Genomic DNA, 24,210 nt, shown 5'->3' with positions numbered 1-24,210 from the left:
GCATCACTCTGATGCACTCGGGTTAATAATACAACAGGACTCAATATGATCTCATGAAATATTTAACTCATAAACTGGACAGGTCATCAGACTTTACACTTGGATCTCACAGGAAGTGAATCTTTTTTTTTTCTTTTGAGACCATCGTGAAAACATGTCATCAGTGTTTTAATCACATCACAGATCAGACAGTGTGTACTCCTTTTTCATTTCCCTGACACCGAATTTTGATTTTGAATGTCTGAAAATATCTGCGTGTTCAAAAATACACCATTCTTCCGCCTCCCAATCTGCTAACACACAGACACACAGCCACAAACATAGAGTGCGAGTGGCTTTGTAAACACACCACAAAATGAGGCAGAGCTGGGTAAGAACTTAAGATTTTATTAACATGTTGACATGCAGACCACAGTGGATGCAGCCGGGCTGCAGAGCTGCTACTAAATACAACAGTTGCACATATTGGCAGTCGGGCTACACGTCACATTTCTCAGATACTCCTGCTCGCACGGGAAGGTCAGAGACGTTCCTGCTTGCCGACGCTTCTGCTGACATCACAAAGTGCTCCCACGTCCTTGCAGAGAGGGCGCCGAACACGCCAACTGCCTTCAGGACTCGCGCAGAGCAGCACGTTTTACCTTTCACATGACAGAGGGAACATGGCTCCCCCATGAGCTCACCTCACACAGTCTCACACCAGCATCAGTGACCGTCGCTGCAGAGCTTGGCTTACAGAAGCACGCTTGTTTCCTGCTGTGCACCTGAAAGCCTCGCACTCAGCTGGCAGCTGTGCTTTTTACACCTGCTACTGTGCATGCACACACCAGCGCAGCAGCCACAGTGGGAGGCGTGAGCGCAGTGAATTTTAAACAGCTGTGGTTCAGCTGTCTGAAAAAGTGACAGCCTGTAGCTCAGTGCAGCTCCCGGTCAGCACATGTCCCTTTATCAGACTGCAGTGAAATGCTTGTCTTAGACAGGAAATATGCAAAATTCTGCAGTCGTCGTGCTGCCGTGCAATAAAATCATCATGCAGTCAATAATGACTCAATCAGACCGGAGGAAACCCACAGCGTGGTGTCCTGTGTAGAGCGCTAAAAGCTTTAATCTGGTGTGAAACAGATCAGTGGAGCTGGGGGAAGCTTCACAGCACAAATCCACCGCCCCCAAAGAAGAAGTCGAGCAGGGTTCCCATCACCTACCTACCTCCAAACACAAGTGCAGCTTCCTGTTTTCAAAGTAGTCAGCACTTGGGTTCCCGGCACTAGAGATGAGTGAAGTCTGCAGTATCACCTACATGCAGAGTCAGCTGATCTCCTTTGTTTTAATGTGCACACCTTTGGTTTTCACAAAAAGATGACATCATCACTTCCTCCCTCACTGAAACCTTCTTCACATTTTTATTCCAAAGTTTGAATTGCTCCAGTACGAGCTGAGCAGGCTTCAACTTTCAGCTTTAACACTCTGCTCATTTCCTGCTGTGAGGATAAAACGTGAAGACAGCCTTTATGTGGCATCACCGGCATCTGCACGCTTACTTCCACCTGCACAGTCTGTTGTGAGACACTGAACGCTTCTACAATTGCCCACACAAACACCATTCCACATCTGATTCTCTGCTCAGACACACACATACACAAACACACAGAGTGAACTTTATAGAAATCATGCACGGCAGCACGTTTCCAAAACAGAAGTGTGATGTCACTCCTGACAATGAGTCCAGAGGGAAAAATAATAAGTGAACCTTGTGTTTCGAATGAGAACGGAGGCTGCACAGCAGACGCACACACGCCTGTTTACCTGCACACACAGCTGACGCAAGTGTGTGCTGCTCGCCAGGCTCATGTGTGAGCCTGCAGAGGGTCGCTCTGTGAGATCTGCTTCTAAAATCATCTCTGTGCACAAGCCTGCAAGTGACCGAGCTCCACCCGCTCTCTTCGACTGACTGCTGAGGACGAGTCAGCTTTGCCAAACGTGCGTGGGGAAAGAGAGGGAGGAGAACACAGAGGAGGGAGCTCTGCAGCATTAAGGGGCAGTTACGATGGAAGGGGCCCGCTCTTTGCAGTCAGTAAAACTTCTCAACACCTCCTGCTCACTGGGGATCCATCCAGAGGTCACCGAGAGCCTGCTGGATGTTGGGAGAATCATCCATCTTTGCATGCATATCATCAGTGAAAGCATTTCTCATCTGCTGCGCTGCTTCTGATCCTCGTACAAAAGTTGAAGCTCCGCAGTCTGACTGCACACTGCACGTCTGTTTTGAAAAATCAGCATTTTCTTTGGCGACATAATGAAATACAAAGTTCTTTAACTGCGTATTCGTCCAGAGCAGACACCCAGACGCTGTGTGGAGCAAGGAGGAAGAGGAGTATTCAGACAGAGGCGAGTGCAGCGATGCCCGTCTACATGACAGGGTCACATGACAGAATGAGTCAGATAGACTTTTAAACTTTGTCCAGCTGAGGTGTTGTGATCCCAAAGGAAGCTTAGAGTCACTCTGGAGGTCCCCCCGTCTGCATGTGGAGAAAGCTGAGGGCGAGATGGTCACGGGGTGGGTGCGGATGGGGGGACGGGTGGGGTCAGATGTGGTCCTCGATTGGGAAAACAAGGCGCGTTCCTCGGCTCAGCAGCTCCTGCTCGCGGGAGTCCAGCTCACGCTCCAGTGCCTCCTCTGACGTGCTGCCGCTCCTTTTCCCATTCGCGCTCCAGCCCGACCCCCCGGCAGCGTCCGCTCCGCTGCCAGACGCCCCGTTGGCGGTGATGGCGGTGTCCCCAAAGGTGAAGGTCAAGTCTGCGTCGCCGCGGATCAGGTCAGAGTCCGGGTCTCTCAGCTGCTCATGGTTCTGAAAACAAAGCCAGAGCAGAACATGAAGGGGAGGAACGGGACTGCACGAGAACAGATGTGGGACGCATGTGGCGAGAACACACATGACCACACGAGCACGCTGACATGAGTGCAAGGGCTCACAGAGGACACAGTGGATCTACACGGGGGAGGGGCAGATTTAGGCTGGATTAACCTCCAACTGTCGCCCTGCTTCTCTGAGCTGCCTCTAATCAGAGAGAAATCACACATCTGCTCCTGCTTCTCAGACTTTCCAGGCCGGACAACTGAAAGTACACGTATGTTTTTATTCGAGTGAATTTTGTTGGTAATTCGTCTTTGTGACAGTTTTCGGGTACTTCAATGACATGAATTTTCAAAGGTCTGAGACGCACACGAAGCCATGAAAACAGGATTTCTCTGTGAAACATCAATGAGCTCACTGATATCGCTGAAACATTTGGGTCAGCTTTCTGTAGCATCTAAAGCTCCAAATCACATGTTGCACGGCGCTCAAGTCCACGTCTGGACTAAACACGAGGTTCCCAAAGCTAGAACTGATTGGCGGATCAATATTTGGCCAGGGGCCCCCAGGGGAGGACGGGATGAGTTAACTCGGGATCAGTGCGGGAATTACTCTCACAGAGGGATCCAAGAGAATTACATAACGCTTTCTCTGCAGCAGCAATCCTGCCGAACCAAGCAAAGCTTTATTTTTTAGTTGTGAAACTAAACCACTTCACTTCCTGTTAACTTCCTCTGAGAACACGAGCAATATGTGAACTACGTACTTGTGAGCCACTTTTGAAATGAAAGTGTTCGTCAGGAGGGTTAGGGTTAGCATTGATGCTTTCGCTGCATTTAGCTCCTTTACAGACAGTGAGAGATCTGTTGTTCTGAATTACATTTTGAACCATTGCATTTCATGTGTTTCGTTCCCCTCTGTGTTTTATAAAATTGATAAGCGGAGGAGAAAGCAGACAAGGAGCTTTATTTAAACTCCTGTGCCCACACCGAGGCCTGGATGGGCCTGATTACATGAGCCTGGCAGCCAGCCGCTCGCTGGCAAACAGCAGCAACAAACTGGGAGGGGAAGCGTTTCTGTGAGCAGACTCGGGATAGGAGGCACATTCAGATAAATAAATGAAACGAGAAACAGTCGAATTACAGTTCAGATCTCTAAATGCGAGCCAGCTCTGAGGGCTGAACTCCTCTTTGAGCAGGAATCTCTCAGAAAATGAAAAGAAGAATTTGCCAGAGTGCATCCAAGTGTGACCGTGCCTTCAATGGCTGCTTGTGTGGCTGAAATATCTTTCATTACAGCGCTCATCATTGAGGCGGAGCTGAAAAGGCCCTTTGTGCTTGCTGAATGCCAAAAGGCTTTTCCACCGTCCAGTTACTCTGCCGCTGAAGGCCTCGGCTCTTTGTGCACTGGCTGGCAGGCTCTGAGAGCTTCAGTATTCACAGGAAGCCTTCTTGAGGAGCCGGCTCCCCACTGAGCACAAAGGACGAGAGAAAATGACTCCTAACCACTCACTGTGTCCCAGAACGGCTCGGGAATCACTTCCTGTGGAAAAACATCTCCTAAAGAAGTTTATCTGTGCTGAAACGCACACACACAACACCACAATCAGCTGATTTTTCTGTAATGTCATGCTGTAAATATTTTCAGAGTTACAGGTCCTGAGAGGTCCTGGAAGAACAAAATAGTGGGTTTTTGAACAAGTCTACATGATTTTTCCAGCATTTCAACTTCATGAATGTCTTCAGGGCTGAAGACACAGAATCAGTTTTACTCCCACTCCTGTGAAAAAATAAATGTAGTCCAGAAATATTCACAGTAGTGTATATAACCGTGTGGGGTGGGGTGGGGGGTATATATGTCTGCTGATCGTTTTCGGTTTGTCTTTGGGAAATATGCTGACTCAACTAAAATAAAGGCAGACACTCAAACAAACTGCAAATAAAAAGAAGTGACAGAGATGCTGGAACAGTCCGTGAACAGATGAAAATAATGCTGGCATCATCATGTACTTTATTAATAATTATTTATTTGTAGAATTCTTTTAATACACTTAACAAATTAAAGGAGCACTTTTTAATCAGAGTGCAGCATCAAGTCAGTTAAACTCCTGGATATTGATCTGATCAGGTGAGGATCAGACGGGGGTGCAATAGAGGGGCAACAATCCCAAACCAGGAATGGTTTTCATTTTCCCCTCCCCGTCTTTTATGACTGTTTTTCACTAGTCTTGCATTTGGCTAGGGTCAGTGTCTCTGCTGGTAGCATGAGGTAACACCTGGACCCTACACAGGCTGCACAGGTAGTTCAACTCCTCCAGCGTGGCACATTATTACGTGCCACTGCCAGCAGGTTTGCTGAGTCTCCCAGCACAGTCTCAGGAACATGGAGGAGAGCTGGACAGGGCCGTAGAAGGCCTTAACCTATCAGCAGACCTGCTGATGGGTTCTGCTCCTCTGTACACGGAAGAGGGCGAGCACTGGAATAGCTACAAAAAGACCTCCAGCTGGTCACACCACGTCTCTGATGAAACAATCAAACACAAGCTTCATGAGGGTGGCATATGTCAGTCAGGTCCACGGTGCCTTCTAGTGCGCTCACTGCACGGCAGTGTGGACCTGACTGACATTTGCCATAGAATGCCAGAACTGGCATGCCCACCACTGACCTTGAGCTTGTTCTCGGTTATGAAATCATATTTTCCTTCTGTTTTTTTTATGTTAGAGGGCTCTCTGCACCACCCTCAGAGGTGTTAGGCTTCTACACTTCATACAGACTCACTGCTCACTGTGAGTTTGCTGTGTTAGTGTGCATGTGGACACTCACCTCGTATGCCCGGGGGGTGGTCAGACAGCTCGCCAGCGGCCCGCAGTAGCTGGGCAGGGTGGAGGTGAGAGGCGGACCACTGTGGGTCAGAATGGGCTTCAGGTAACTGAAGGGTTATTAAGGACAACCAGCTGACTGAGTCTTAAACACTTTAAATGGTAATGTTTCACCCACCTGTCAATCCATCCATACACCCATGCATCCATCCGTCCACCTATCCATCAAACCATTCTGCTTATCAATACTTCTGGCGACTTTAGCTCATCAATGATATTTTTAATCTCTGAATGAATTCTCTCAGGTATTTATGCTAGTCCACACTGTGAGGTGCCTCGCCTACACTTCATAAAATGAAGTAATGAGGCTCCTGAGTTAATGACAGACTCATTTTAACCCTAACAGCGAGAATTAAGCTCTAACACCTGACTCCAAGTTTTAGAGGAAGTCAAAAATAAAAAATGTATAAAGCTGATAGTTTAAGGTTAGGGTCATCTCCAGTGACTGACAGTTTTAAACCAGTTGCACATAAAACTAAACTTTCAGCTGATGAGTTCTGGCAGAATAATAACAGAGAGCTAAGAGAACCAGCAGCTCCTCTATGATTTGTAATGAGACCGTCACACTCTGGGAAAAGGCCGCTGTGGACGCTGCAGGGAGGGGCAGGCTGCCCATTAATCTCATAGACAAAGCCACTGCGGGGGTTAACTGGAAAACACAGTCAGTCACCGAGGAAACCGTCGCTCAGCAGAGGGGAGAAGCAGGGAGGGACCAGGTGCACGAGGAGCTAAACACCTTTACTGCAGTCTGTTAGCAAGCAGGTGACCACATTTTATGGGCTTGTTAACCGAGGCGATTCTTTGGACACAGGACAGAACCATCCTGGATGAGACCACAGAGCTCTGAAAGGATACTTGTGATCGAACGTGTACCACAGTCTGAAGAGCCATGCGCTCTCCTGCTTGGTTTTACTTTGTCCTTCAGCCTGAGGCCCGTCCTGGACAAACACACACAGATAACACAGCTTTATACTCACGGGAAGAACAGCCTATCAAGATAAAATGCTTCACCTTCTAATTCACCCAGCCAGGCTGAATGAGCAGGCTTTTTTTTTTTAATACAAACAGAATGTGAGTTAAATATCATGAATAATCAATGAATAATCATATTTATTGGTAATCTCTGCAGAGACAGACAGACTCCATGACAACTGACACATGTAAAAATATTTTCTCACATCAGTGAACCAGCAAAACTATTTAATTTTTATTAATGAATCAATTTAAAAAAAATCTATGTATATTTGATGATGTTTCTGGTTCCAGAGGTCTGAGGTTTTACATCATAGTCACTTATATATGAAAATAATCATTCATAGTTCATTGTGAGCTGTGAATAAGCTCATTGGTTTGGAAGGAAATGACTCTCACTGATAACCAATAACTCTAATAACTGCACAGAAGCATGTGTGAGTGGTGCTTACCCCCTGCAGGACCTGGAAGCTGTCTGCAGACGGCTGCAGGTCTTGGTCCGGATCAACATCGACTCTGAAACACAAAAGGACAAAGAAATAGTTAACAATCATCACAATGCTGTTTATCTGTGCGGTTAATAAATGACTAAATGTCTCAAACTGGGCGCTGCGTAATTATCTGTTTATATGTATATATATATATATATATCCATCCATCCTTTGCTGCTTATCCAGGTCTCGGGGGGCATGGTTCAATGGTTCAATGGTAATTTTATTGTCCCCAATGGGAAATTGATTTGCAGTATGTCCATACAGAGATATAAAAACAAAGAATCACAACACACACCCACAAAAATAAGCCCAGAGAAAACAACCTAAATTTTATCATCCAAAAAAAGTGCAGTGTGCAATGGCAACAACCCTTATGGTTTAGTGTTATTAACCATGATAATAGTACTAGGTACAAAAGACAATCTATGTCTCTTTGTCTTTACCGCTGGCTCTTTATACCAACAACCTGATGGAAGCAGTTGAAAATCATTAAAGAGAGAGTCATCTGAACACAACATGACAGAGGCTGCCTTCCTCAGCACCTGCCTGTTATAGAAGTCCACAAGCTGGACCTGAGACCTCCCTGAAATCTGACCAGCCACTTTAACCAGGTTACTAAGTCTGGTCTTATTTTTCAAAGACATCTTTTCAAATGAAACATTAAAACCTCTCTCCCCAGGAGGCTGAGCGATGTCCTCTCTGCAGCGGGCGCTGGGTCAGCCCGGGTCCTCCTCCTGTTCAAACACCTGAAATCACCTGAGCAGTGGCTCCACTCGCCACACGAACATTTTAGGATGTTATTTGTGTTCCTTAGTGTAACGATATTCCCTTTTTGAAACATCTCCCCCATCTTTCATATGACGATAAATTAGCTCTGAGGGTTAAAAATGTTTGTGTGGGGTGGAAAAACAAGCTGAACCAACACTAACGCTCATATCACTGAGTGAAACAGCGCCCTTTTAATGTAGTGGAACACAGTACTACACTCTCACTCGGAACCAATTAACTTCCCCTGAAGAAAATAAATAAATAAAATGGCTGACCGGCCAATCAGATGACGGTAATGTGTTCTTGGCCTCGGGTTTTGACCTGTTTTGCAGTGTAACAGGTGCTTTATAGCTAATGCTGCTTTTTATCACATCGCTGATGGTCCACAGATTCCTCTGGGTTTTAGTTCTGGGGCATCACTGGGTAGGTCCTTCAGTGACAGGCTGCTTTCCTGCTGCGCCCAGACTGTACTGTGTGTAATATTCCATAAAACACTGTGAAATCACATAGGACCTCTGGTAGATAAGCTGTTATCAGCTACCTCTGATATTTAACTTTTTATTATTAAATATTAAAATGAATTAATACTTCTTTTTCTGTTTAGCTGTTATTCATAGCGCCTGTGATCAGAAGTGAAACCAGGCCGGTCTCTGGGGGATATTTCTATTTCTCTTCCCCGTAATTGATGAAAAACAGAAGTGAAGAGTGCGGGAAAGAATCGCCTCTGACGTAACCACACTTAGACAACGCCACTCACTGTCCCAACATATGCAGACTCCGCCCCCTTTCTGCATTTCTGTGATCATTACTGTCACACCTGTAAGGACCGAGTTTCACAGACAGTGACACTGACCTTTGAACCCGTCACATCATTACTGCGGGACTGCAGACAGTCACGCCCCCGACTCTGGAACAAAAATCCATTAAACAATCATGAAACTACAGATCTACATCTGCTCTGATCTCAGGGCAACCGCTGTCACCTCGCAACAGCACGGTCATCTGTGATGTCAGCCTGTACCCGACATGACTCAGTCTTCACACCCACACAGGCAGATTCAGCGCATTCACAATGCACGCTGCACTCAGCTACATACACATTAATGTGTAAATCTGATCCCTGACAATAATCATCATTATCGTTTCAGTGTGGTCTCCATACCATACAGAAGCTTCAGCTGCAATCACAGGAAACATTTCTGCTTTGCCACCATTTCATTTTCATTTTGACTAAGCAAGCCGCTTGCAGCTCTCAGAGGATTATTAGAGCCTCACCTGCCAGCTGGTGCGACAGAGAAGTGAAAGCTCCAACTTCATGTTCCTCTTCGAGACGCTGACGTTTCTTCCAGCAGCTGCTTTCCCACGTCAGTCAGCGTGTTTTTGATGGTATCTATTTTGACCTCCACTTCCTCTTCTTTCAGCATCAGTTTGAACATGTTTCAGCATTTTGGTTTGGTTTGGAGTCTGAAGCTCCAGCACAGAGCACATTTAAATACCGTGTCTTAGTCCGAGCATTACCGGGACTGTCTCTGTGTCACTTGTTCACTCACAGAGCACGTTTGGATGCAGTCGCACTTTAAAACTTTTATTTAAACAGGAAACTGGCACCACTGACAACCAGAGAAACTCCCAGCCTCAGAAACAACGGTGTTAGCTGTTGAGCCTGAGCTTTATTACAACATTTCTGTGTCTCAGTTTGAAATGTTTTGCTCAGTTTGTTGTAAAGTATTTCTGGGCTTTTATATTATTCCTCATGTTTCTAATGTTGGCGTCTGTCTCGTCTGCGTGTTAGTGCCTTTGTCTTTGTTCCCTGTCTGCTATGGATTGACTTCCTGCCTCCTGATTCGCTGCTTGTTTCCACCTGTGTCTGATTTTTACAAACCCAGCTGGAACTGTAAGACATCAATGCCTATGGAGCTGACAGCTGGCACATCTGGAAAGGCTCCATCAGTGCTGAAAGGTACAAACAGGTGTTAGAGCAACATCTGCTCCATACAAATGTTTTTTTCAGGAAGGCTGTTGAGTTTGACCGGCATGATGCTAAACTGCAGACTGCATCCATTCCAGCAGCATGGCTTCAGAGGAGAAGAGTCCGGCCGCTGGACCAGCCCACCTGCTCTCCAGAGCTTTGACCAGCCGAGAACATCTGGTTTTAAAAGCATCATGAAAGCAACATCAGGAGCCAGGACTGCTGAATCCTACATCAGACCAGAACAGCTCCTGTCCTATGTTTTACTCAGAGACTGACTTCATAAACCTGAAAACACAAGCTTTCCTCCTAAAGCTAAAAGTCTGTGATGTAAAGGCCTCACGTCCGCTGTTTGTGCTTCTGTTTTTCTCTCTGATCCTCTGCTTGTGTTTGTCCGATAACGCCTAATTTCTTACTGTAAACTCCGCCCCTCTGCCAGCTTTACCTCTACTTTCAGCATCAAACACAGAGCAGCAGCTTCATGACTTTAAATGCTCATTCTCTTAAAACCTGAAACCAGCACCTGGAACTGTCCCACTGAGGTCACAGATTAGTGATGCCACTCTGTGATAGGCTCCCTGCTTCCAGAACATCAGGACCAACACTCCATCAGGTCTCACCGTGTCGCTGTTAATGATCTGCACCGCCACAGTCATCGGTGACGTCGAGCACAGAGGGAGGAACACCGTCTAAGGCCTGTTTTTAACCCCACCACCAAGAAGCAAAGCATAAATTTACACACACACACATCACTGCAGCGAAGGATGCTGAGAGCACAGAGCAGCACAGCCGGTTACCGTTACCATGGCAACAAGTTCACAGGGTGAAAGGGGTAGAATCTGGCAGTGCTCTAAACTTCCAACATAATACTTCCTGCTCCGCACTAAGACACAGCACACATATTAAATACACAAACACACACACACACACACACAGTCGTGTTTTCATATCTTTGTGGGCACATCTACCTGATATAATGCTTTCCCTAGCTGCTTACCCTAACCCCACCCATCACAATAAATACCTAACCCTAACCCCGAGCCTAAACCTAACTATAATCTAACTGTAAGCCTGTCACTAAAACCACATTTTTAATCTAAAAAATGCCTTCAAAATGTCCCCATAAGGGCTGTTGGTCCCCACAAATATAGTGGCATTCCAACTTTTGGGCCGCATAAAGCAACCTAAACTTTGGTACACACAAACACACACACAGCACACATGTTACATTTTTTCTTGATTGCTTTGACCTGCCTAAAGAAACTGGGATCCACTCAGTTTTCATCATCACTATATTAGCAGAGCAGAAGACAACTTGCAAATGTGTTAACCCTTTCTCGTTGGATTGACACATTTTCCCCACCCTTTTTCAAAACAGTTAAAACAGATGTCATTCAAGCAGTCAAAACCCACTGTTGTAGCTATGGTAACCAAACAGAAATCACCTATTCCTAGCTATTAAAAACTACCCAGATCAGTATGAGCTCAGTGAAGCATATAGTGAAGCAGTCAAGCACCTGTTTGACACTTAGCAATCAGTCTGCAGGTTGTGGAGTATTCTAAAGGCTGCCTTTGTGTGCGTTTCCTCAGGAGGATTTGTGGGAACAAGGAAGCAGCAGTTGGATGGTACACAGGTAGCGGAGACACGTATTACAGGCACGAAGAGGAAACACGGAACGGGAGTCGGGAACACACAGGGATTTACTGGTTATCTTTATTGTCTGCACTGTAAATAAAACGCACTGTCATCATCACCAGAGTCCTGCATTTGGGTCCTCATTCCCCACATCCCCACGGTCTGCCAGCGCTAACCGTGACAATTCCATAAAATTTGCATCAAAGCATTTCTGATTCTGGATCCAACTCACTGCACGAAGGCAAATTTGACACAGCCTGTGTAGATAAGATAACACACGGCACCTCCATGAAGGCGGTGTAACGGGCTACATTGACTCGCACTGAGTGCTGTGTTTTGTATTTTGTTGTCCATTGTGTAATGATTGATTGGATGAGCTCATACACTTGTCCACAAGTTGTTGTTTGAAGGCAAAATTTTCTTTTGTTTCACATTTTAAATGTTTTGGCACAGTCAGAGCCTTTTGCAAATAAAATGTGTCACTTTGACCACAAGTGCCTCTGTTCAGTCCTATGTGTTTGCTGTCATGCAGCATTCAAGAAAAACTGTAAAAACACACACACACTCACGCAGCACATGAGTGCTGGTAGAGTCCCAGTACTTGGGAGTCAGACCTGGGTGACCTCAGGTTAACATCCTGAAGCTGAGCTCCTTCAGAGGAGCAGCAGCGCCCCCTCTGGGAGGTGGAGGGAAAGCAGCAGAGTAGCTCTGGCTCCATCTCCTGGACGCTGCGGTGTCTACTGTGCAGCCCTCCTAAGACCTCTGACACACAGTCAGTACTTCAACATGAATATTTAATACTTTAATTAATAATTTGTCTTGATTCATGCTCAATCATCCAGGTAAGGAAATGCCAGTTTGATTCTGTTCATCTGGATGTTTTCAGTGGGCTAGTTTCTCCCACTGAAAACGTCCAGATTAATAATTTCTTCTTTTACGCCCACATTCACATGTTTACAAACCACATTAAGGATGTAGTCATAGGATGGAGAGGCGGTATAATCATACAATTTAGGTATTATAATAATAGATAACTTATCTAACTAACAACTAATTACAACTTGCATTAAAAACACAAGTTAAAAAATGCGAATAGAGTCAAATTTGCAACAATTTAATGACGGAGGTCTCAGTCATGTACATCAGTGCCATGATGTTCACCACTGCATACAAAGACTCTTACATGCCTTGGAAACATCATGGTTCCTTAAACTGGGAAAACGTGATTAAATGTGCAGATATTCTACCTATAAAATTCACACACAGTCCTAAATTTATGTTTTCGTCTCTGAAATTTTGCAGTTTTATCTGAGAAATAAAATAAATAAAAATACAAAATGAAACACACTGCTAAACAACAAAACTTAGGCATATATAAAAGAGAGACACTTCATCCTCTCTCACACACACACACACACACACACAGTTACAGCGTGTTACAATGGGCTGGGCCACAGTAATCATCAGGACGAACCAAACAGCCACTCCACAAACACATGGCACAACACAACACTCAGGTGCACATCTGCACCAAAGGTCAAAGGCCACTCGCCGAAGACATCAATGTTTTTGGACAGAGGACACAGATGGTCTGAAAGAGCCCATCTATGTCCACTGTAAACGGCCATCATTGACCAAAAGTGGTAGCCTATGACACCAACTGTCACAGTCCACTCTGTGAGTCTTCCCAGGTGTTTCAACCACCACTCACACCTTGCTTCAGGTGACCTCAGCAGGTCAGGTCATGTCTTTTCTTTTCTTCGAATATTTAACATTTTCTGTTATTATTCACAGGCTAGGACTTAATTGGGTCCAAACACAACATGAAGGCAGTGCAGCACTTTGATTTTCTAACCTGATATGCAGCCAGGACAGCATGGGTGTGGTTCCACCTCCAAACACCCACACGGTGAAGAAGACGATGAGCAGCGTAGTGGTGAACATCATCTGACGGGCGTACGTAGCTGTGTCGCGTATGGCCAAGGCGAACGCCATCGCCCCACGCAAACCTGCAGAGAGAGATCCTGAAACCACCCAGCCCGATACGATGAGCTAGAATTACAGAGACAGGAAGCACTCCTCATACCTGCAAACATCATCATGTGCTGGAAGTTTCCTTTGATCTTGTGCCTTCGACCGAGGTTGAGAAGAAAGGAGAGCGGGTAGATGTTCAGAGCTCTTCCAATGAAAATGGCAATCTGACAGGCTGGTTAAGAAGTTTTAATGCTGGAAAGAAAGGATGTTTGTGGTATATGTGAGGTCACACACAGAAATATCAAAAGGGAAAAATTAGCCTAGAGTGTACTGAGCTCCATCTACTGCCCTTCCTGGTTTCTTAGTTTTTCACGTACATGTTTCAGATAATCAAATAAACTTTAATACTAGACAAACATATGAGATCTGTTCAGTGTAACTGCCACACCCAGGCCTGATCACTATCAAAGCTGCTGAATCACAAAATAGAAGCTGTCTGACAAAGTGAAGCAGGCTAAAAGATGTAAAGAAACAGCCGAGAAACAAAGTCACTGACCTCTATCACTGGAGGTCAGTGACTATGGAGAAACTGGGAACAGTGCCGAACCTTCACAGGAGTGACAGGCCTACCAAAATTCACCCAGGAGGTCACAGAAAAACCAGAACAACAAGGTCAGAGGTCATGACTCAACCATAAGAAAGAGACGGTGCAAAAACGGCCTCCATGTGAGAGTCCAAGGAGAACACCACTGCTGACCAAGAAGATCACAAAGGCTCGTCTCACATCTGCAAACAAACATCTGGATGATCCCAGAGACCTGTGGGAAAATCTTCTGACTGATGAGACAGAAGCTGAACTTTCTGGAAGGTTTGAGTCCTGTTACATCTGCATCAGACTAACAGCGTTTCATAAAGAGAACATCCCAGCAGCAGGCAGATACGAGGGTGGTAGTGTGATGATCTGGGCTGCTCTGCTACTTCAGGACGACTCGCTGTAACTGAGGGAACCATGAATTCTGCTCCATACCAGAAAACCCTGAAGGAGGATGTCCAGCCATCACTTTATGTCCTGAAGCTCAAGGGCACTCAGGCAGCAGGACCATGATCCAAACACAGCAGCAAGCCCATCTCTGATTGGCTCAAACAACAAATGAATGTTTTGGAGTGTCCGAGTCAAAGTCTGGACTTAAATCAGACTGAGCTGCTTCAGCGTGACCTTAAACAGGCGTTCATGCTGAAAAAACCCTCCAATGTGCTTGAATTAAAGCATTTCTGCAAAGAAGAGTGGGCTAATGTTCCTCTACAGTCACGTGAAAGATCCACAAAAGATAAGATGGTGCAACAACCAGTTATCAGGTTTAGGGGCAGTTAGTTTTCCACACAGGGCAGGTAGGTTTACATAACCTTTTTTCCCTTGAAAATTGAAATCATCTTTTAAAAACTGACCAAACTGTCTTTGTCTAATATTAACATTAGTTGGATGATCTGAAACACACAAGCGTGACCAATATGTGAAAAAAGGGGAAATGAGGACGCAGCAGGTAGTTTTCTCAGTGCTGCAGGTGCTACTCTGACAATGAGAGAAGCTCAGAAAGGATACAAAGGCTCCAATGATGAAGATGGGGCTGAAAATGTGATTCTGGAAGGTGAATAGAGCCAAGCCCATGTAGGAGAAGATGAAGTTCTCAGCCAGGAAATGAAGAACCTCAAAAAGCTGCAGTTTAAAAATATTCATCATCATTTAGAATCATAAAATATGTGAATGGTTACACAGTAAACAGGATGAGCCTCATCATGCTTTTAGGTTAGCATAACAGCTAATGTTACATTTAATGATGAATTGCTATAATGATCCACTCTTTGCAGTAACTGGAGACCAACTGAGAAATGTTTAGTTAATCTCAGTTCAGCTGCTTATCTGAAGAAACTTCTAACATTACATTTGTAGTGTTAGTGAGACGATTTAACAGTTTATCACTTCTGTGTATGAATTTTATCTCGTCGTCCACTTCAGGGTTATTACTGGTGTGATAAAACTTTATTTATCTAAAATAACAATAAAAACTGAACTATACTGTCCTCTATCCAAACTAAGTGAGAGAAAATAAAAATATAAAGGACGTGATTCCAGCTTGAGTCAGCTAACGTAGACAAACACAGAATAAAACCTGTGTTCAAGTTTAAAGGTTAAAAACAGAAATCTATATTGAACCGGGCCTCCCGGGAGGGATCCAGGGGTGTGTGCGCCGTTTGTTCCCTAAAATGACTCTGTCTGAATAGGCAGTAACCTTCCTGCTGCTCCGTGACACCGCCCCTTTTTCAATGGCAGCGCCATGTCCTGATCCAAACTGTGTTCCTGCTAATCTCATCCTGCCCCTCAGACCGACCCCCCCACATGGAACTGAGCAGTCAGGGGGGGAAATTAAGGTCACAGCCGGCTCATCGGGCAGGCACCATCTGGCCCAGGCGCCAGATGGCTGGGGGGGGGGGGAATCACATGTTCACATACCTGCTTGGTGCGCTTTGTGGACTCTTCAGAGAGGTTGTTGTAGGTGTAGTGAGCCTGCGTGATGCCACAAAACAGCACGGCCACGACGCCTGCAGAACAACACACACACACATATACACACAGATGTGGTCAGGAGTCAGAATGGGTTCAGATATTCAAAATAATCTGATGGCTGAGGTGGGAGGACAGTGGTGCAGTGGTCAGCACTGTTGCCACACAGCAAGAACGTCCTAGGTTGGACTCCACACCCACTACTATGTGGGCGGGGCCTTTCTGTTTGCATGTTCGCTCCGGTTACGCCGGCTTCCTGCCACAGTCCAACACATGCCGTCAGTGGGGTTTTAACTGGTGATTCTAAATTGCCCACAGGTGTGAGTGTTTGTCTGTCTCAGGCTAGGCCAGGTGTACCCCTCTGGGATAAGAGGAAGAGGATGGATGGCTGAAATTTGGCATTGTGTATTTCAGCTGACTGTGTGTGTGTTGTTGTGCTGATGCAGATTTCTTTTTTTCTTGGATGGAAATAAATGGAGCAGTTTTGATTCTTGTAAAATGTTCTTCTACATTTTCAGGTGACTTTTCCTAGCTTGTTAGCAGTGGATGATGCTTTTTGGATCTGATTTGACAGTGTGCCTGTAGCACGTCCTTACAGCTGACTGTTTCCTGTAAAAGCGCTCTATGAATAACCTTTTTTGATGTATTCTGATGATAAACGTGGGGCGGAACGGAACAGTGTAAATCTATGAACAGGACGAAGTGCTGCATGTGAAGCGGGTCGCCCAGTGATGGTCAAATGGCAGTCTGATGTTTGTGACACGTCAGCTCACCTGTGAAGCCGCAGGCCTCGGCGAGGAGGAAGGTGCTCCAGGACATAAGGAAGAAGAGGGCCGTCTCCAGCAGCGGGAAGCAGTGCAGCTTGGTGAACTTGGTGACGTAAGGTTCCGGTCAAAGAGTGTAAACACGGGACTGAGACACCAGTTGGCAAATGTGAACGTAGCCCCACCCCTGCAGTCAGATGATCTGTCCTGTATAGTAAGCTTATAATATTTACTGAAGACACGCACGTCTTTATTACTACATCAAAGGTTCTCAGCAGACATCCACCTTTAAAACCCACCCACTCATCCTCACAACCTGCTTCAGGACCTCTCTCTCAGGACCTAAATTTGTGTGATCAGTGTTATTATACATTACGATTATTACAATACAATTACAACACAGATTATTATACAGATGTTTGTTCACCTCACAACCACGACCTCCACTCAGAGAGCTAAAATCTGACTATTAGAAAATAATCTGACCCAGAAAAATCACAGCTGGAAAAGGGACTGTTCAATTGCTCTCACCTGAGCTCACACCTGCTCCAATTGCTGACGTGAGCCCGAAAGTTTACACAGATATTAAACTGCTGATAGATCACAGCTGGATACAGGAACCAGGATCAGTGCTAAGACTGGACGCTCATCTGGGTTCAGCTTTTAAAGGAGTTCACGTGTGTTTTTCGGGTTTATGTGAATATCTGCTGTACTTAGTTGGGTGGGGGTGGGGGGGTCGTGTGGTGGGCGCTGACTTCTCTGAAAGGATATGAGAGCAGTGACCACTCCCGTGGCCGCGCCCATCACGAAGGAGCCGCTGAAAATGCCGAGGAAAACCCCGACAGACTTGAAAAAAGCCGAAGCATCAAACTGGTGCGTGTTGGCGCCGGCCGGCTGGTACGCCACGATGGACCTGAAACACAAAAACACGAGTCAAAGGTGACTTGGGCTCTTCCAGCAGGGGGAGCCAGAACACTGCCTGCAGCCCCCACAGGTGGTCACTAGAAACCACAGCTGGAAACATCTGAGTGCAGCGCTAAGTGCAGTCAGAGGTTTCTTTAAATAAAAAATAGTCAGACTGCGGGACAGGAAGTGGTCACGTTTACTGATCAGCATGCTGGCAGTGTCCCATTTCCTATTTCTGTGTTAACAAGCAAATAAGCAGCTGAGAGCTGCACAGACGTTTACTTCCTGAGCAGTGAGGATAACGCATGCCCACCTGCTGCCAGAGCCCCGCCTCCCTCAGCTGTTTATGATCACAGCTGAGGATGCAGATGTTATGAAGTCATGACTGTCAGCAGCTGGTCTGTTGTGTCATCTACTCAGTTAATCAGACGTGCATCATCAGTTGTCTTTAAAAGCACAGCTCACCGCAGGGGTCAAAGGTCCCCTGCTGTAAATGTGGGTAAAGCGAGGAGCGGACTCACGAGGACAGCACAATGGCCACGGCGTCGTTCATGACGCTCTCGCCGAAAAGCAGCGCATACAGATCCCCGTCGGCGTGCAGCTCGTTAAAGATGGCCAGCACCGTCACTGCAGAGAAACAAAGAAAACACTGAAAACCTTGCTCGCGTTCACACTCGTGCACACGGTCCTCCTTCCTGTGGTTGTGTTCGTGCCTGGGTCCGTGGCAGAGATGATGGCGCCAAAGAAAAGGCAGTCAGTGTAGTAAAACTTCCCCGTCAGCTGACCCACCGCCTGCATCAGCTTGACCACGCCGTACATCAGGTTCCTGCGGAGGGAACAGGTATGACACGTCAGTCACGCAGCAGCAAACCGAAGGTGATGTCACACCTGGCTCTGACTCACCCGATAACGAAACAGGAGACGGCGGTGCCCAGGAAGGCGTAGGTGATGATGGAGCCCAGGTTCCTGAAGAAGTGTCTCTGGAAGAAGCAAAAAGAAGAAAGAGAAGAAGAAATGTGGTTCTTCCTCACACTGACCCAGCCAGGCAGCCAATCAAAGGCCTCTGCAGCTCGCTGCCGCACGGGGCGCGCTGAGCCCTCTATGCAGGCCAAAGGCAAAGTGCTGAGTCAGGTTTCTAAAGGACGTGTGCCTGTACAGGTCAGCGCTCAATTCTGTTTGCATCCAACGCTCCTGACTCACACATCAACCAAACAGCAACGCCAGACAAAAATGCTCTTCTTGCTTCCTGTTTCCTGTTTCCTGCTGAATCAGCAGATCCAGCGTGAAAAACAATTTCACAAGAAAAGCACAAAATGCTGCTCACGCACTCTTCAGCTGCACAGCACACAAAAGCAGCACCACAGTACAGGTGAAGGCAGGTGTGTTTACTTGCAGGTTCTTCTGGGTTCGTTAAAGATTTTTGGAAAAGTCGGTTAGATGATCAGGAAAGATGGCCAGGTTTACTCCAATTTCATTGGCTGATATTTCTCATCAGACTTGCCTCCTAGCGACCCACCCCGGAGTGTTATTGGTCAGACTGGAGCGCCTGAGCTGCTGGTGGATGTCCGTGTGGCTCCGCCTATTTATTCTGGCGTAACCTTGATATCATTTATGAGTGCGTTATGTTATCAGGTGAGATGTGACCTCAAAGACAGATCACAAGTTTAATCACAGCTTGCTGTAAAAGCATCACCTGCTATGCTTTAAATGTAAACATGGAGACAGGTGAAGCAGTCAGAGCATCGCCGTTCCCCTGCTCACACACACATACCCACCCGTCCACACACAGCAGGTGACTCTTACCTTCTTCAGACTGTAGCCCGCATGGAAAATGATGGGAGGCAGCAGAATGTTGAAGAAGACCTCGGGGTCAAAGGTCACCTGGAAAAGACATAAAGTTTGAAGTTGGCGGGCGGATGTGAGAGATGCCAGCGTACTTCCTTGCCTTCCTCACCTTTCGCAGCATGTCGTTCTGCTCCACGTTGTGTATCTCGCGGGAGTTGATCTCTCCTTTTAGTGTGTACTCAAAGAACTTCCCGCTGACGTTCAGCAGCAGTGTGCTGGTGGGTCCCTCCCTCAGCGAGCAGCTCGCTGGCGTCTTGTTGTGATAGCTGTTGGCTGGGATGCCATAACGCAGAATCACGCCAACCAGTAAACCTGAGAGAAACAAACAGAAATACCGAAAGGTTAATGGGGACCTCGTGTCTCTGTTTCTGGTCTCAGGCACAGACTGCTGGACCTGATTTTCCATCAGTCTGTTTTCATAGATACTGATTCATGTCCAGGAAGCAAAGGGGCCACTTTAAAGAACACACACACAAACACACACACACACATACAGTCACACACACGCAGACACACAAACACACACATGCAGACACACAGACTGTCATGATCCTGGGTCCTTTGACCCAGCGTTTTTGTGTTTTCTATTAGTGTGATTTTGGTTCTGTTGTTCCTTCTGTTTAGTGTTATTCTGTTCTGCCCATTTACTCCTGTGTTAAGTCCGCGTTTCCTAGTCTGTGTCATTACGTGTATGTAGTTCCTGTTTTATTGTGAAGGTCTGTGTCTTATGTCAGTGTATTCTGTTACGTTTCCCCTGCCTCGTCAGCGGTGATGTCTTCCAGGTGTGTTCCCCTCCTGTTTCCCTTCCCCTGATTCCTGGCGTGTGTATTTATAGTGTGTGTTACCTCGTCCTCGTTGCTGGTTCGTCTGCGTTAATCCCCTCCGTCATTCTGTGTTGTTTACCTCGGTCTCCCTGCGTCTCTCCTTCTGTCCTCCCTGCATCTTCGTTCAGGTTTGTTTTCTTAGCTCTGCCCAGTTTAGGTTTTCCCGTTTCATGTTCACCCACCATTGCTGTTTGTACCCACTCCTGTAAATAAATACTCACCTGCACCAGAGCTGCCACCTTTGGGTCCTTTCTACAAACTCCACACGTCCGCCACACCGGACGCGACACAGACACACACGCAGACACACACACAAAAACACACAGACGCATGCACACAGTCACACGCGCACACAGACACAGTCACACACACAGACACACACACATAGAATTAAACCACTTGCTGTTTCACTTTCTCTGTTCGCCGATTTTCAGCAGGAAGTTAAATCAGGACAAACATCCTCGTGGCTGCATCTCATCGTCAACAGCATGAAGCTGCAGCAGCATTTCTTACACTATCACAGGTTTAATCGGTGGAGTCCACAACAACCCTTCAGTTTTATTTATACACTGCAGTGTAAATTGATCTGGGATCAGCTCTGTTTTTCAGGTTTATGTACTTATGTTGGAGTGCTGGAGGGTGGAGGAGGTGGAGGAACGTCATTTCCCATAGATGCTCATGTTAAAGCACTCAGGGCTTCTTCAAGCTTCTAACCGTGGGGGATTAGTACCAGCAGACTGGAACACCGACTGTCTCACTGGCTTCAGGGTGGAGGTTCTTTGCCTCGTGGTTCACTTGTTCCTACCGCTGTTAATTTTTTACATTGTATTATGTGGTTTGTGTTTTGGGTGTATATGTTATGTGTGTTATTTATGCAGGTGGCTACAAAGCAAACACCCCTTGGAGATAATAAAGGTTATCTTGACCTTGACCTTGATAAACTAGGTAGGTAACCCAAGTTTGTCTTTTAGGGGCGTGGCCTCTTTGACCTGTGTTGAAAACGATTAAAGTTGTTTTAATCATTTTTTTTAAACACGATGCAAATGTGCTCATAAACGAGTTGGCGCTCCGTATTTTAAAGGTTGAGAGCTTCATTCCGTGTTATTGTCTGGATTTGAAATATTGCAGGTACATGTTGAGTGCAGAGAGATATTTTGCAGCATGCTTACACACACTGATAATGGTTAGAATAAGTCTCTAGGTCAGAAAGTCTGAACAAGATGTCCTGAACCAGACCTTAGAATCAGTAGAAAAATAATGGATAACATTAGATAATCAAGGCTACACAGGGTGTGTTTTTGTGTAAAAGTCTCTCTGACAGGTGGATGGCAACACAGTTAACTGTAGCTGTCTGCTCAGCTTCACCTCAGCTAACCAGAGTCCCTGAACTGCACATCTGGACCGTGTTAATTACATCTTCTGACCAATAACACGGCTTCTGTGAGGTTACACTAAACACAGCGTCAGTTAAGCCCACAATAACTTTAAATCGGGGTCACCTGCTTCCTCCAGCACGCTTTAAATGGTCTGAGGTTCCTGTGTGAACTTGTTCTCCTAACTGGAAGTTAAACGTCACTTAATTAACTGCAGAGTATGGCTGACAGATATTAGTACATGAGGTCTGCATGTATAAGTAGTAATGAAACATGAAACGGTGTTAAAGAAGCAAACGTCAGCTGTGAGCGTGGTGCCTGTTTCCTGTTTTTGACCCTGTGCAGCACAGACACCACACTTGGAAAATCACCAGAGCCATGTTTGCCTTGGAGCTTTAGGTCCAAACAAATCAAAGTCTGCCTTCTTCGGAGGACATGTGTGGTTAATGAGTGACACGCTGGACGGACGGCCTCCATCACTGGGAACGTGCAGATGTGTACACCAGCAGGCCTTCTGACTAATCACTGCAGGTGATCAGAGACATTCACACATTATCTGATGATCTTTGTTCATGTCATCATTCTCCATGTATGCTGAGGCAGGACAGCCTCAGCAGAAGAGCCAGGCTGGGCTGAGGCTCCGAATCAGCCCACAAACAGACACACACACACACACACACACACACACATAATATTCTACTGCCAGCAGGGTTATAACAGGGTTGTTATAGGTGTGTGTGTGTGTGTGTGTGTGTGTGTGTGTGTGTGTGTGTGTGTGTGTGTGTGTGTGTATGATGAGTGTGATATGACTGCCGGCTGGTGTCACTTGGACTCTTGAAGCAGCTGCTCGGCTGATCTGCGCTCAGTCAGAGAGGTGCGCGCACAGGAGCGCGCTGACACCGAACCGGGAGCTCGATGTGAAACGCGCACGCGCGTCGGCGGCTCTGCACCGTCTTAAAAATCACGGCCGCGTGTCCTCCTCTGACCGAAACACGCAAAGCCTGCGGTGTCGGCGTGCGCGAGCGTGCCGTTAAGCGTAAAGGCGAGGCTCACCGTAGATCATCGCCAGCCCGGTCTCGTGCAGGAAGCGGACCCGCCGGTGCTTGAAGAGCCAGATGGTGAGGATGGTGAGGGTGAGCAGCAGGATGAAGGTCAGCATGTTAAAGCTGTCCTGCCGGTGGCTCTCCTCCGCCTCCTTCTCCGTGGCCAGCTCCTCCATCGCGAAGTCCTCCGCGCGCATGCCCTGTCCCCACGCACAGCTCAGGAGGATCCATGCAGCCATCATCTCTGCGCCATCAGCTGAGCCTCTGACGAGCGCAGCGAGCACCGAGGAGGTCTCTCAGCCACGCGCCTGAGTCACTGCGCCTGCGCTGTGACGACCGCGCAGCTGAAACCGGGCTGAGGCAGAGGAGGAGGAAGCTGCTCACATGATGTGTCTGCAGAGGAAGCAGCTGCACCATCCGCTCCACCCTCCAGTGTCCAGCGTGAAAATACGAGGATCGACGTTTTCTCCTCCTCTTTAATCCTACCCGCCCCCAACACCGTTTATGAAACAAGTGTAAACACAATAAACATGATAAAAACTGTATGCAGTCAAATATTACATTTCCATTGTTAGTAGAAGTTTTCACTCCTTGACTTGAGCTTGGTTCTCACACTGATCATCGAGGTCCACCTCCCCCCACCACCTCCACCCGCAGCCCCCATCAGTCCCTTCCTTACTACCTGTTAGATACATAGCTCATTATGACTGTGCAAGTGGGATGATCTGATATTGTCGTGTTGGTGTTGTTCCCAGATCATCATGAAAATGTTGTTCCAGGTTCAACATTGCAAGTGACCAATCACATTGTTGTGACGTTCTTTTGCGCGCCAAGCCATTCGTGCATTTATGAAATTCCAATGTTGCAAGGACAATATCAGTTCTGCTTAGCGTTTATTAAAGGGTTAGGGTCAGGGTCAGGGTCCGTTGATCGGTGGACAGAGGCGGTTTCTCGCAGCTTAAGTACAGTTTTTTGTTTTACGGCGGTTTTTCCCGAAGTCGCAAAAGTATGACGTCACAACATTCTGATTGGTCACTTGCTATGTTGATCCTGGAACAACATTTAGTATGATGATGTGGGAACAACACCAAGACGACGATATCAGATCGTGCGTGGAAGTGGATATGGAGCTGGACTGCGGCTTTTATGTAATACCATTTTAAACCACAAGATGGTGCGGCGAGTCACTGTAAAGCGACCCGAGGGAACTAAAGGGAGGGGCTAAAGAGAATGAATTTCTCAGCATGCGTACTTGTGTGTATTTGTGCGTACTTGCGTTCTCGTGGACTTGCGACATCTCATCAGTCGCAGAACAAGTACTGTTCCAATTCAAAGTACACAACAAGCTCCG

General features: G+C 46.6%; 1 protein-coding gene across 1 annotated transcript; it reads right to left on the bottom strand.

The window, feature by feature from the left end:
* Window positions 1-46: 46 nt before the first annotated feature.
* slc9a7 (solute carrier family 9 member 7) lies at window positions 47-23,232 on the bottom strand. The gene is made up of 16 exons (XM_031743510.2): window positions 22,870-23,232; window positions 19,729-19,931; window positions 19,578-19,655; window positions 18,678-18,754; window positions 18,488-18,600; window positions 18,296-18,401; window positions 17,640-17,781; window positions 16,878-16,983; window positions 16,054-16,142; window positions 15,145-15,258; window positions 13,657-13,768; window positions 13,426-13,579; window positions 7,156-7,219; window positions 6,587-6,669; window positions 5,676-5,781; window positions 47-2,846 (listed from the first exon to the last, which is right to left on the bottom strand). The coding sequence occupies exons 1-16, from the start codon at window positions 23,099-23,101 to the stop codon at window positions 2,583-2,585; spliced, it is 2,043 nt and encodes a 680-aa protein (XP_031599370.1). The 5' UTR covers window positions 23,102-23,232; the 3' UTR covers window positions 47-2,582.
* Window positions 23,233-24,210: the final 978 nt, after the last annotated feature.

Source organism: Oreochromis aureus, linkage group 23 (genome assembly GCF_013358895.1).
Source record: "Oreochromis aureus strain Israel breed Guangdong linkage group 23, ZZ_aureus, whole genome shotgun sequence".
NCBI classification, from domain to species: Eukaryota; Metazoa; Chordata; class Actinopteri; order Cichliformes; family Cichlidae; genus Oreochromis; species Oreochromis aureus.
This window is presented reverse-complemented; position numbering and strand designations above follow the sequence as displayed.

What these genes read in the sequence shown, in the direction of transcription:
- slc9a7 (XM_031743510.2), bottom strand. Translation starts at nt 23,101, where the DNA reads ATGATGGCTGCATGGATCCTCCTGAGCTGTGCGTGGGGACAGGGCATG. An exon ending in GCACATGATGATGTTTGCAG is followed by an intron (nt 13,580 to 13,656) that starts GTATGAGGAGTG and finishes CTCTCTCTGCAG; the next exon opens with GTTTGCGTGGGGCGATGGCG. An exon ending in CCACCCCCCGGGCATACGAG is followed by an intron (nt 2,847 to 5,675) that starts GTGAGTGTCCAC and finishes CTTTGTTTTCAG; the next exon opens with AACCATGAGCAGCTGAGAGA.